Source organism: Catharus ustulatus, chromosome 24 (genome assembly GCF_009819885.2).
Source record: "Catharus ustulatus isolate bCatUst1 chromosome 24, bCatUst1.pri.v2, whole genome shotgun sequence".
NCBI lineage: Eukaryota > Metazoa > Chordata > Aves > Passeriformes > Turdidae > Catharus > Catharus ustulatus.
Window position 1 is genome coordinate 8069237 of NC_046244.1, and position 13046 is coordinate 8082282.

Below are 13046 nucleotides of genomic sequence, written 5' to 3' on the forward strand. Positions count from 1 at the left end.
CTGAAAAGGGAGTGTCAGATGTCTTATGGCTTATTATCAATTTTTCTTAGTTTAATTTTCTCATTCTCATGAATTAATATATTGCCTCAAGCAGTGCAGGGAGAGGGGAGTACTGCAGCTCAAATGAAATAGTTTATGTAGATAGAATTATGTTCTAAAGGCAATAAATATTTCTGCCAGAGATTTTAAAATACTTTGTTTTGTTTAGAAATCGTGTTCCTTGGGCCTTTAGCAGCGTCTCTACTAAAAATAATCAAAAGAAAAGGTCTTGTCTCTCTGTTACTGTTTTTTTATAATAAAAGAAAGATAAGAGCAAGATGATGGTGTAGCCTGTGAACAGGATAACCAATTTCAGATTTGTCTTGGCTGTCAGTGTTTCTTTAATGCTAAATACTTTGCTGTGGGAATTTCCTGAGGATATGAATTCGGTGGTGGGTCCTTCCTTCCTTCTTCCCACCCAGAGGTTATTGCAAGTGATCCCAGAGAATCCCTGCCCAGCTGGGAGGTCTGGCTGGGTCCTGGTGGTGATCCTTGTCTGGAAGCAGATGAGTTGCAGTATATTTGAGTTTCTGGCACCCTCTTGTGGTAAATACTTATTTTATCTATATTGTTTTTGTGTATTTTGCAAATGGGAAAAATAAATATTGAGATACTCTGAAGGTGAGGTGTATGCATAAAAATGAGGAATATAACTGGACGACAAAACTTCATCTCTTAATTAAGTGTGGGAAGTAAGGATGGTCCTGGTATTGCTGACAGTTTGTGAGGTTTAAGTAAATCGTGGTTGTTTAGAAATATTTAGAAGAACGGTTCAGAAACAAAGGGTGCATTACTGGATCCAGGAAATGGGAGAAGTATTAAAAAGTTTGTGTTCCAGTGGCCACTGCTCCCATGCCGTCTCTCAGGGGGCTTGCTGGCTCTCACTGCTGACTCCCTAAAAGCAGTTCTGCAGATTCTGTTAATTCCCTTGTTTTAAATGGGGAATTAATACCTTTTCTGTGGTTCTGACTGTTTTGTCCTCACAGAAGTGCTGTGGATAGCACAGCCAGCTGTGCCTGGGTGCTCTTGGGAGCTCCCGGCTGTGTGTGCTGGTGGTGACCATGGGGTGGCAATGAGAGCTCAGTGTTCTGTGTGCCATGGGGTGGCAATGACAGCTCAGTGTTCTGTGTGCCATGGGGTGGCAATGACAGCTCAGTGTTCTGTGTTCATGGGGTGGCAGTGTGAGCTCACTCACAGTTCTGTGTGCCATGGGGTGGCAATGAGAGCTCAGTGTTCTGTGTTCATGGGGTAGCAATGAGAGCTCAGTGTTCTGTGTGCCATGGGGTGGCAATGAGAGCTCAGTCACTGTTCTGTGTTCATGGGGTGGCACTGTGAGCTCACTCACTGTTCTGTGTTCCATGGGGTGGCAATGAGAGCTCACTCACTGTTCTGTGTGCCATGGGGTGGCAGTGTGAGCTCACTCACTGTTCTGTGTTCCATGGGGTGGCAATGAGAGCTCACTCCCTGTTTCTCTGTTCCATGGGGTGGCAGTGTGAGCTCACTCCCTGTTTCTCTGTTCCATGGGGTGGCAGTGTGAGCTCACTCACTGTTCTGTGTTCCATGGGGTGGCAATGAGAGCTCACTCCCTGTTTCTCTGTTCCATGGGGTGGCAGTGTGAGCTCACTCCCTGTTTCTCTGTTCCATGGGGTGGCAGTGTGAGCTCACTCACTGTTTCTCTGTTCCATGGGGTGGCAATGAGAGCTCACTCACTGTTCTGTGTGCCATGGGGTGGCAGTGAGAGCTCACTCACTGTTCTGTGTTCATGGGGTGGCAATGTGAGCTCACTCACTGTTCTCTGCTCCATGGGGTGGCAATGAGAGCTCACTCACTGTTTCTCTGCTCCATGGGGTGGCAATGAGAGCTCACTCACTGTTTCTCTGCTCCATGGGGTGGCAATGAGAGCTCACTCACTGTTTCTCTGCTCCATGGGGTGGCAGTGTGAGCTCACTCCCTGTTTCTCTGCTCCACAGGCTGGCTCCTGCCCTGCGACCGAGAGCGCCGCGTCCCGGGAGCCGCTGGTGAGTTCCTCCAGAAGCAGCAGAGAATTCCTTGTTGATAACACGAGTTGTTCTCTTTGGCACATCATTTTTCAGCCTTTGTTTTGCTTTTCTGAGGAGCTGGTGCGTGGTGGAAAAGGAGTGAACTGGCCCAGGTGGCCGTGCTGTTCACACGTCCAGTTCTGGTCTGTGGCACAGCCTGTCCTGAGCCTGGGCTTACACCTGGGCTTACACCTGAGCTTACACCTGGGCTTACACCTGGGCTTACACCTGGGTCACCTGGGCCACAGGCTGTCCCGAGCCTGTGCTCTTGTTCAGAGGCTCTTCAGGAAAGAATCTGAAGAAAGCCCTGTGCAACAGATTCCTAGTGCTGTACTCTTAGAAAACCCCTCTGCTGCTCAGAGCCCTCATTCAAGCTGTCTTTATATTCAGAAGCACTCAGAGTGAGCTTAGAAATGTTTGTCAGCTGGCAGTGCGTGTAATCCAATGTTTTTACTCTAGAAGCATTTTGGAAAGGACCCTGGGATTTTTTGTGTATGAGAATAAGTAAGAGAACCCTGTTTTGTTTGCTCTTTTATGGTGATGCAGAGTGGGAAGTGAGCCACTGCTCCTGGAGCTGCAGTATATGGCTTTTTACAACCTTGGGTTTTTGCCTTCCTTCCTCTTCAGCCATCTGTAAGTCAGCCAAAACCCTGACAAAATTCTTCACCAGTGCTTTTGTCCTAAATATACAAATCTCTAAATTTCTTCTGCAGCTTTCATTTGTTGATCATAGCTGTTTGTAGGGAGAAGGCTCAAGTACTTGTGGCACTGGCCACCTCAAAGTATTTTTACCAAGTAACTCTGACCTAGATAACCCAGGAGATGATTTTTAAAGAAAAGAGATGTGAGTAAAGACTGTGAACTGAGAAAAGTCAGTATAATGCATCTCATGAAAGGGCTGTTTGTGAATTCTGTTGCGGTGGCAGTCTCTCTGGTGACATTGTGCCATCCCTTAATTGCATGGACATCTGTACATGAGATTACCTGAAGTTATGGGCACCGTGTGCTTTGTGATGATTTGGTGGTTTGTTTTTGGAGGAGTTGGTTGTCCCTCCCTTGGAAAGGTCAGGGCAGGCAGCAGATCATCACAGCCTGTGCTGGTCAACACCTTGTTCCTTCTCAAGGCAGATTCTAACATTCCCTTAGATAGAATTAATTTCTTACTGTATGTGTGACTGCAGAATTGCTCAGAGGAAGTGCATAGCAGCTGTATATCTTTCTGTTTGGGTGGATATTCTTACTACATAAAATTATTTAGACACTTACAGAACTCCAACGTAAACTCTCACGATGGTGAGTCTAGCATGTGAGCTAATTAGAGCCCTCTGAAAGGTGGAGGCTTCCTTCTTATTTTTTTCATTAACTTTTTAAAAATAATAAACTCTTACAGTCTTTGTCACATTTGGTTAGGAGTTCACATTTGTTTAGGAGCCATTATTGCTTCCATCTGCTCCTCTGTAGACGCCTTATTAAACGAGCAGTGCAGGTCTGTGAGCCAGATGACCTGACTTCCACCATCCTGCTGTGGCTTCCCTGTGGCCAGGATCCTGCACGCTGCCTTCCACACCCGGGAGATCCTGGCCCATAAACCGGGCTCCAGGCACATGGTGCCGTGTCATGAAAGGGCTCAGGGAAGCCCCAGAGAGCCGTGGCACGGATCCAGCAGGGCTCTGTGGGGGCTGTGTGCTCGGGGCTCTCAGCCTGGACTTCACATTTGGTGGTAAGCACTTGGGGAGTCCAGAGGGGGAAGGAAAGAGTCTCGTGACCAAATTCTGCTCTGCACCCCCCCAACCTTTTTGACTTTACTGGTGAGTGGAAGGATTCGGTGCTTCACAGGACAGATCTGTTTGGATCACAGCAGCACACAAGAATGAGGAAGCAGTAGAATTAAAACACCTTGCATCGTATCAGCAGGAGTTGTTACAGCCTCAAGCTGGTTTTGTATTGGATTTGTGATTCTAGTGGACACTATCCTTGCCCTGTGCATGGGGATATTGTCTTCTGCCCACCCTGCACCCCTGCCTACAGCCTGCTGCTTTCAGCAGGAGCCCAGGAGAAGCCAGGATTCCTAGTTGTTTACCAAGGACTTCAGCATTCTGCAAGATCCTGTCAGAGCCAGTCTGGCACATCATTTTGTGTCCTGCTTTTGGGTCTTCCAGGTTACCTTGCAAACGTTTATGGCCTTACTGAGGCCTTCAGAATGCAGCCCTAAAAACTCATGTCACAATCCAAACTGCTGTTTCTCCCACCCACTTCTGATATTTTGAGCCACCAGAGTGGAGATAACAGACTCCACATCCATGCCATTAATGCCTTGAGTTGCCCAGTGTCCTTAGCATGAGGTGTCCCAGCTGGAGGATCCTCCCTAGCAGGAGGTCAGTGCGTTGGAGCAGTGAGTGGGAGAGCTGGGCACAGCCACCACTCCATAACTCCTGCAGCACAGAGGACACTCATTTCCCTGCCTGTCTGTCGTGGCCCATTAAAATCTGGAGCTCCAGAGTGGGGATGTAACCTTGTGTTCAGAGAGTGTCAGCATCTCGCTCTGCTGCTGTTTACAGCCACGTTTGTCATCGCAGCCGGGATCAGCTTCTCCTTGAGTCCGGCTTATCAGTGAGCATGCTGCATCCCCTGCTGCTGGCAGCAGCCACCCTGATAAGCCTCTGAACACTCCTGGAATTGGAATAGGTTTTGTTCTTTCTGGCTGGCAAAGTCTTGTAGCTTTTTAACCATCCTGTGCTGCTTTTGAGGTGTTTTCAAGAGCTTGAATGTTTTTTCTGTTGACCTTTGCTTTCTGCCCGATGTGCTGCAGTGTGAATTACAGCTCTGCAGGCTGTGCCTGTAGGAGCCTCCTGCAGGAACCTGGGCTGCAGGGAGAACCTAAGGAGGGAGAGCTTTGGAAGCAAAGTGCTGCTTGTTTGTTTGGGTTTTTTTCTGTCACAAAACATGCTCATGCTCTAGCTGCTGCTTGGTGTCTGGAAGAACTACTGGTTGTAAATGTGAAAGTACTGGTTGTAAATTCTCTTGGTTGCTCACTAAATTACAAAATCCCTGGATCAGGATTATTTTGCAGATTATTTGATTTTTCTTCTTTTATTTTTAGCATGTTCTGTTTCTTTCTGTTTCTTGTTGCAGATGAGAACAGTTAACACTGAAATGTGGACATTTTATTCCTTTTTTTACAGGCTGTCGAAAGGTACAAGTTAACAAGAATTACTGCTGCCTCTATAGCAATTAGTGTAGAGTTTGTTGGAATGTGCTGGAGCCCTCGTGGCTTTTCTCCACCCTTTGTTAAATTGATTTTCAAATATTTAAGAGTCAGGGTAATGGCCAGAACACTTTTAACTCCCCTTTTTGTGCAAACATCACAGGGTGCACTGCAGTAAGTGACAGACAGTAGAATTATTAAATCCTTTCTGGTTTGTTGTCTCATTTTACACCTTATCTGTTCTGTTAAGCTTCCTCTCAAGTAGAGTGCGAGTACAGAAAATTTCATTTAGGTTTCAGAAAAAGGAGCTTTGCAATTGAGATTTTACTTTTAGCTCTAATTGGTGTAATTAGAAGTTGGTAGAGACTGATGCTAACAAATATTGTTGTCTTTACCATTTGAACAAAACCGTGAGTGGGAATGAGGAGAGGCTACAGATTTGTGTCAAGATTTGAAAGAGCTGGTGTGGGTTCATGTTAGTTAAGAGTACTCAGAGTCTGTTTTTTTATAAACAAATCATTGGGCAAATTGAGAATCCATATCCTTGTTATGAAGGGGTAGATGCTCTTTCTGCCCTGTCAAATCCTACAAAAAATTAGATACATGAGAATTTTTTAAAGTTCTTTGCCTGAAATCACTGGACATGAAATCAAGGACAGTATTTTCACTGAAAAATACATACTTTGTTTTCTGGAGCACAAGGTGTACCTTGTAATATCCTTATCCTTTCTTTTACATTTCAAAGGTCTTAGTCTAGAGTTGTAGAAAATTATGGTGGGGTTTTTTTGTTTTGTTTTGTATTTTTTGTTTTTTTGGGAAGAACTTTTTTTCCCAGAAATAATGTGAGGGACTGGAGTGTGCTGGAGGGACACTCCCCATCACACTTCTGTTTTCCATTTTCCCACCCTTTGTTGTTTAAGACCAGATTTATACCTGTTTACTGTACAAATTTTTCATCTCCCACAACGGGTGTGTTCGTAGTGGTGGCGTACACTGAATGATTTTCTAAAAGTAAATCTATCCAGAGGGGATTTCCAGACAGCCAGAGTCAGTAGCTGACTTAGAGCCTCCAGGGAAACATTAGTCAGGGTAATTTACCCCTGTCAGCAGGAGAGACCTGAGCTCCAGGACCTCCTGCCCGGGCAGGAGCCGCTGTGTGATGGTTTGGGGAGGTCCTGCAGGTGCTGCTGGGGCATCCCAGCGCTGGCCAATAATTCCACCAGGCTTGGAGGAACTCCCGTGCAGATTTTGGGTTTATTGGAGCCAGGGCTGTGACTGCCACGCACAATAACCTTTGGTTTGCTCTGTGATTTACTGAGCAGAGCTCTCTTGGGTTTGACCTTCTGATAAGTTCAAGATTATTGGGTTTTGCCTGTTTTTCTCTCTTTCTTCTGGGTGTTCATTGACTTCTTTTGTCGTTCATGCAAAGTGCACTCGCTTAATCTGTCGATTCCTTTTACTCTGTTGATTTAGACAAATATATTAATGTGTGCCAAGCACACAGATGCAATCTGACTGAGCATAGTTAAAGGAACACTGTCATACCAGGTTAAACTGCCCATTTTAGGTCAGGGAAAAATTTGAAATTCCTTTAAATCTCAGTTTTAAAAGAGGGTGGACTGTAATAGTTTGGGATATAACTTGTATTGCAGCATAATTTATTAATTAATGAGAGCTAGAAACTTGGAGTAGTCACAGGCCAAAGCAGGTTTAAGACCAAATCAGCCTGTGTGTAATGCACTGGTGGCTCTGGCTGTCCCCAAGAACTGATAGGTTAAATGACACTTCAGGGTGGGGGATGAGGCAGCACAACCAGGACAGGGACAGCCTTCCTGTCACTGACAGGGGCTTGAGTTAGTAGTTCATAATCTTTTTTTTGTGCACTTGTGCAGGAAAGAGTTCTGAAAGCAACTCCTACTCGCTTTTCAGACAAACCAACATCTTTTAAAATGGTTTTAAAATAGTTGTAATACTCCGAGTTCTTTATGGACACACAAAGAAATTAAAGTTCAGGAAGTTAGGCTAGAGTTTTCTATAATGTTAGGTCTGATTTGGCTTCCAGAGATCCCAGGCCTTTCACTGAAGGTGAAATAGAAGTTACAGTCCTTTGAGACTCTGGAAAAACACACTGGCACACAGTTAGGAAATACTTAACACTTGGCATTTTCTCCTTGAAATTAAACCCAACATTTTAATGTTAATGTGATGTTTTCAGGGTCTGAATGTGCTACATCTACAAAGAGTATTTCAGAGCTCGTGTCCTGCTTTGCTCAGCTGGCAGGAGGACTGGGAGCACTGTGCTGTGTGCACCCCAGTGTTGGCAGGGGGCACAGCAGAGAGGTGCCTGCACTGTGATGGTTGTGGGATCAAGTGGGATAAAGGCATCATTCCTGCTCCAGGTGTGGAGCTCTGCTATGTGCAGAGCAGCTTGTAGAGGGCAGCAATTGCCCACGGTTCTCCGTGCTGGAGGAGAGGAGGGAGCAGCTGAAGAACTTCACCAGAGTGACTGACTGCCTTTTTAGCTTCTTGAAATAACTTTATGCAGGAATTTGTTCTTTGGAGTGCCTCTTGACTCCACAGTATTAAATTCCTGCTCTGAAAAATGTTTCTAGAGATTGTTATTCCTCTCCTGCCTCCAACACCACTGGAGAGTTGGACTCCTTTTGCCCAGACACTGCACATGTCATTGTTACTGCAATCAAAAAGAGTCTAGTGGCAGCCTGGGATCCATGTAAGATTGTAGTGCCTGTGTGGGATACCTTCCCTCATTCCTTACCTTCCTCCCCCTCTTACCTGGGAGATGATGCCATTTGAAAACGTTTGCCATGTCTGTGGCATCTCTGTTGTGCCTCAGATATGTTCATCACATTAAAAGTGAGGTAGCAGGGGCACAAAGGCAGAATATTCAAGAACCTAAAAGAACTTTCTCTACAGCACACAAGAATACATTCTTCAGATTCTTCTGATGCCAGCACCTTCAGAACCAAGATTTGCCAAACTAGGAAGTTGAGAGTTTGTATAAATCTTGGATTTGGAGTGCCTGACCATCACATTTAAGAAGGAACTTTCACTGCTTTTCCTACTTCTTGTCTTTCTCCATATATCACTTACACTGTAAATCCTTCCAAACAGCCTAAGAATTATTGGGTTTTTTAAAATTTGTTTTTGTTTTGTGTGCACATTTACATAGCACCTTTCTCTGTTATGTTGTACAAGCTGTCTTCTTCACTTTGACAAGTGTCAGTCTGGGAAAACAGCAAAGAAAATATGCATGACTTTTTAGTAACATGATTTTCCAGCTGGAGAGAAGCAAGACAGGGCAGTCACAATTTCCCACTTCTTTACATTACTTGTTTCACCTTCTGGTTAGAGCAGAATTCTCCTCAGCTGTCAGTGTTGTGCTGTTCTGTCAGGCTGAATGGCCTGAGTGATGGAATTCCTTGGGATACAGTTCAACAGTAGAGGACATCTTGCTGGCATGGAGATTCCCAGCTGAACAGTGGGAATAGAATCTCCTGTGTCTTCCAGCTTGCTTCTGTTTGTTTTGTGTGCAATCCTAAGTGTTTCCTTTCCTCCTTAAGCATCTGCACCCTTCAGATGTTTGCAGACAGTTATCACATCATTTCTCCTTCCCCCCACCCCCATCCTGGTCTCTTAGCCAAGCTCTGCATATTTAGCTCATTTAATCTTTCCTCATAAGTCAAGCCCATAATTGACAGCTCTGACACAGGGAGTCGCATTGGTTGCACATGCTGCCAACAGGATATAAATACTTTCTGTGCAGTGATTGAGAATTGCACAGGGCTGAGATGAGCCTGCCCCCGGCCCCCCAACACTGGGTTTTTGGAAACCCCTTTCTCCACTCAGGTTGCCACAATTCCATGGAGATGGGCTCAGTTTCCAGTGTGATGTCAGCTGCTGGACACCTGTCAGTGCCTTGGGACGCTCAGAACTGGTGCCCTGTGGGATTCCAGTCCAGTTCTTGTGGAGCTGGGGCTGTGTCCCTCTGCCCTGCCAGGCAGGCAGGCTGCTGAGGCCATTCCTCTGAGCTCCCTGAGGGAATGGTCCTGCCCTGTCCGTGCCAAGGGAAGCTCAGGTGCCACCAATCCCATTGTCACAGCTGAATGGGGTTGGGGTCCTGCTTGTGCCTGCAGGAGCTGGGAGCCTGGGAAGGTGTTGCACTGCAGGAGGAGGCAGCTGCGTGTCCATGCATTGGCACACACAGATCTGTTTCCAAATAAACACATTTGGAGGCTGCTTTGTATGACTTGTCTCCTCAGGTTTGTTGCGTTCTCCTGGAGATGATGGGTGAGCTCAGGAAAGTTGTGGAACTGGTAAATGAACTGCCTGGCTCCTAATGTGTATTGTGTGAGCTTCATATGCTGCAGCTTCCCCAGCGGGGCTGCTTCACAAACATTACATGTATTATTGCCAAGCAGGCAGCATAAAGAGAACATTTATGAAAGGGAATATCAGAGGAAACATTATAGCAGGGACCTTATAGCCTTTCCATTATTATGGTTTAAATCTTGACGTGGTCTTTATTTGCAGTGACACTGGGACCAGTAAAAAGTGTTTTTTTCTCTTCCCCTCCCCTCCCCTTTCTCCCTCCTTTTCATTCTTTTCTTCCACATCCTGTTCTGAAGCTGTGGTGCAGAGATACAAATCGTTAAACATGCGAGTCCTCGGAGAGCCAGGTTTCAGTTTGTGTGGAATCAGCCCCTTTTGACTCAGAAGTTGGAAACCAGATGACTCACAGTGATGCATGTTTGTTGTTTTTAATAACTGTCATTTTGCAAAATATGGTCAAAGCTTCAAACCATGACTTCTGGAGTAGGGGTGGTGTGTATTTATTTTTAATTTGGGAGGCTATAAGCTGGAATGAGTTTGTAGCTGCAGTCTTCCCTTCAAATCTGAAGTAGAATTACAGCATTGAAAATGTGTATGATTTTAGACACAATTTTTTCCTGTTACCTGAAAAAAAAAATACACTTTCTTAATTACTTGAAAAGGCTCCAGGTGCCAAACATCTGGTGGGATTGTAGGCCCCTGGTTTATGTTTATGTTTTTTAATAGATACCCAAAGGGACAGGTTTCTTAAAAAGGAAGCAGTCAGATGTTTTGAATTTGTGGAGTTTTAAAAAATAAATGCAATTCCTGCTTTATCATTTCTATTTCTAATAAAATTGTCATCTATCTCCTTTCATTTAAAGGAAAGTAGCAAATGTAGTATTTTAGTGGCAAAATTCTCTATTGGTAAACTCTTGTGGCACTATGGAAAATACGAAAATAGCTACACATTTAATTTTCTAGAGATTTATTACTGCTTGCACAGCAGTTTGTGAACTCTAAGCTCAGTATTAAGTGCTTTATGACTTTTTCTGTGTTTTACTTCTTAATTTGCCTCAAGAAGTACTGTTGTAATTCGTTGAAGTTCTGCAGGTTTGTTTTGCAGTTAATTTCAAGAGGGAATTTACAGACACTCCATCCCAGTAGAGGGGTACCAGAATGAAATCTGTCCATGTGAGAACAGGATCTGACCCTAAGTGTGAAAGTGGCCTTGTGGCAGAATTGGCCGTGGTTTGGATCCTGCAGTTCAGTTCTCAGGTTGGGGTGCTTTGTAACCGTGTCTGTCATGATTTATAGGATGTCTGTTGCAATTGCTGTTGCACAATGGAGGGCTGTGCTCTGGTCCAAGGGAGGCAGTCTGAGCCTACCTCAGCCTGTTGCTTCTTGTTAGGGAGTGAAAAAGCAGCTACTGATCTGAAACAGAGAGCTTTGGGCTCTGCTTTTAGGTGAGATGGGCTTGTCTCTCTGGTGGTGAAAGGGCTAGAAAAAGCACATTGCCTTTGCTCTGAGGAAACACACATTGTGTGCTGGCCACTGCTCTGATTCCTTATCCCAGTCAGGAAAGAAATAGGTTTGGGTGTTTATTGTTTGAGGTAATTGTACTTGCTTGTGGAAGGGAGTGGAGTGGTGGCTCTGGAGGGTTTGCTGTGCTCTCGTGCAGGCTGTGAGAGAGCAGAGCAGGATTCCCCTGTGACACCGAGGGACGCCTCAACCCCAAGAGTGAAACGAGTTCGGTCTCTCACCCATTTGGTGCCTGACTTCCCTCTCGAGCTGCCAAGAAGGATGCCAATTTTTCCATTTAGCTGACTATTGTATAGACCTTAAAAGGGAAGGTTTTAATGCAGTTGGCTGTGATATGGACTATTAAAGGGAAGTTATTTATTTTAACTGGCTGCTGTATGGATTATTACGGGGCATTCTTTCAGCTGCAGCTGTATATTGACTGGTGGATGTGCTGGGCTGTATTGGTAGTAGCTGTCATATTGACTGTTACAGAAAAGATCTGTATTTAAGCCATAACACTGCACTGGGATCTCCCAGGCAGGATATTAATGCTAATTCATCTGCTCACCCCCTGCTGTGAGTGTTATTTGTTTAAATCTGTAGAATCCCACAGCGCATTTATATCCTCGCTAGAGTGAGCTCCGCTCCCTGTAATTATTTAACATTATATGCTGATATAAATTGTAACAGTTAAAGAATGGTAATGAGCAGCAAAAAAACACAAACTTAACCTTAGAAATGGCAGAGTCAGCTCTTAAAACAACAGCCAGCAACTTTCACTGTTCGCTGTCTTTTCCCAAGTCCATATGCACAATATTGTGCATACATTATGTGTGTGCGTGTGTGTTCATGCTCGCACTGGCAGCGGTGCCAGCCAGGGCTGTAATTATGCAGAATGTACTGTGAAACTTATGCACACTCTTAATTACATGCAGTGCCTACGTACAGCAAGTTTTATCTCTCTGCAGCTCAGCTCCTTGATGAGTTGCTCTGATAGGTGATTGGAGTCGGGGCCACCACGTCGACAGAGGAAATGGAGCCCCTGGATTCTCCTCCCAGGGAATTGTGTCCCCAGGTTAGGCTGAAAGCCATCGGGTGTCACTGTTGCTCTGTGGAGGCTCAGCTGGCAGTGGATTTGTGTGGCAGTAAAAACTGGACTTTGGAAGTCGTATTCTTGGCTGTAAACATCCAAGGCATTTACACGTAGTTTATATATAAAGTGCATGTCCATACACACCATTCCAGCGTGGGTGGAGTGAGCGGAGGTGGCTCTGTTGTGTGTTAGCTGACTTTTTTCTTTGCAGTTTCTGTTGCCTGTTATAGCAGGCATGTCCCAAAATGCCACACAGGATGGGCAGCTACTGCTGAATAGCTCTGCCTTCTGCTCTGAAGTGACTGTGGTTCAGCAGTAGAGATGACCTGATTTCTGTATGTAATTTGCCTGAGAACATTAACCTGTGATCAAAGATTTGGGTTTATGATGTGACAACTGTGGTGAAGAAACAGCAAAATTATATTCAGTTTAGATTTCTTAAGAGCTTGGGAACTACAGGGATTAAAAGCCAACAGTACCATAGACTTTTTTAAGCTGTAGTATGTGTGTCAAAACTCATTGAAAAATCAGGTTTACATTCAAACATAAAAAAAAAAATCACCAACTTAAAATGGAGGTGGCAGAGAAAAGCCATGTAAATAGCAAAGAAAATGTGTTTTTAAAAGACTTTATAGTCTGTGTCCCTTCTGATTTCAGGTAGGAGCAGGAGCTGGAGTAAGAGGAGCTGAGCTTGTGCTTGATTTGCGGAGCAGCGCGATGGTCGGTTGGGCTGCGTTGGCAGCATGGACCTGTGCCAGACTTCACCACAATTCATACTGTGTCAGTTTAATAAATGCACTACTTAAATTATGAAATT

At 44.9% G+C, this 13046-nt stretch overlaps 1 protein-coding gene across 1 annotated transcript in view; it reads left to right on the forward strand.

The window, feature by feature from the left end:
- Window positions 1–13046, forward strand: part of PEX14 (peroxisomal biogenesis factor 14) — a 70173-nt gene that overhangs the window by 2423 nt on the left and 54704 nt on the right. Inside the window, exon 2 of the mRNA XM_033079335.1 lies at window positions 2010–2057. Coding sequence (XP_032935226.1) covers window positions 2010–2057 — 48 coding nt within the window. The remainder of the gene's footprint in view (window positions 1–2009; window positions 2058–13046) is intronic.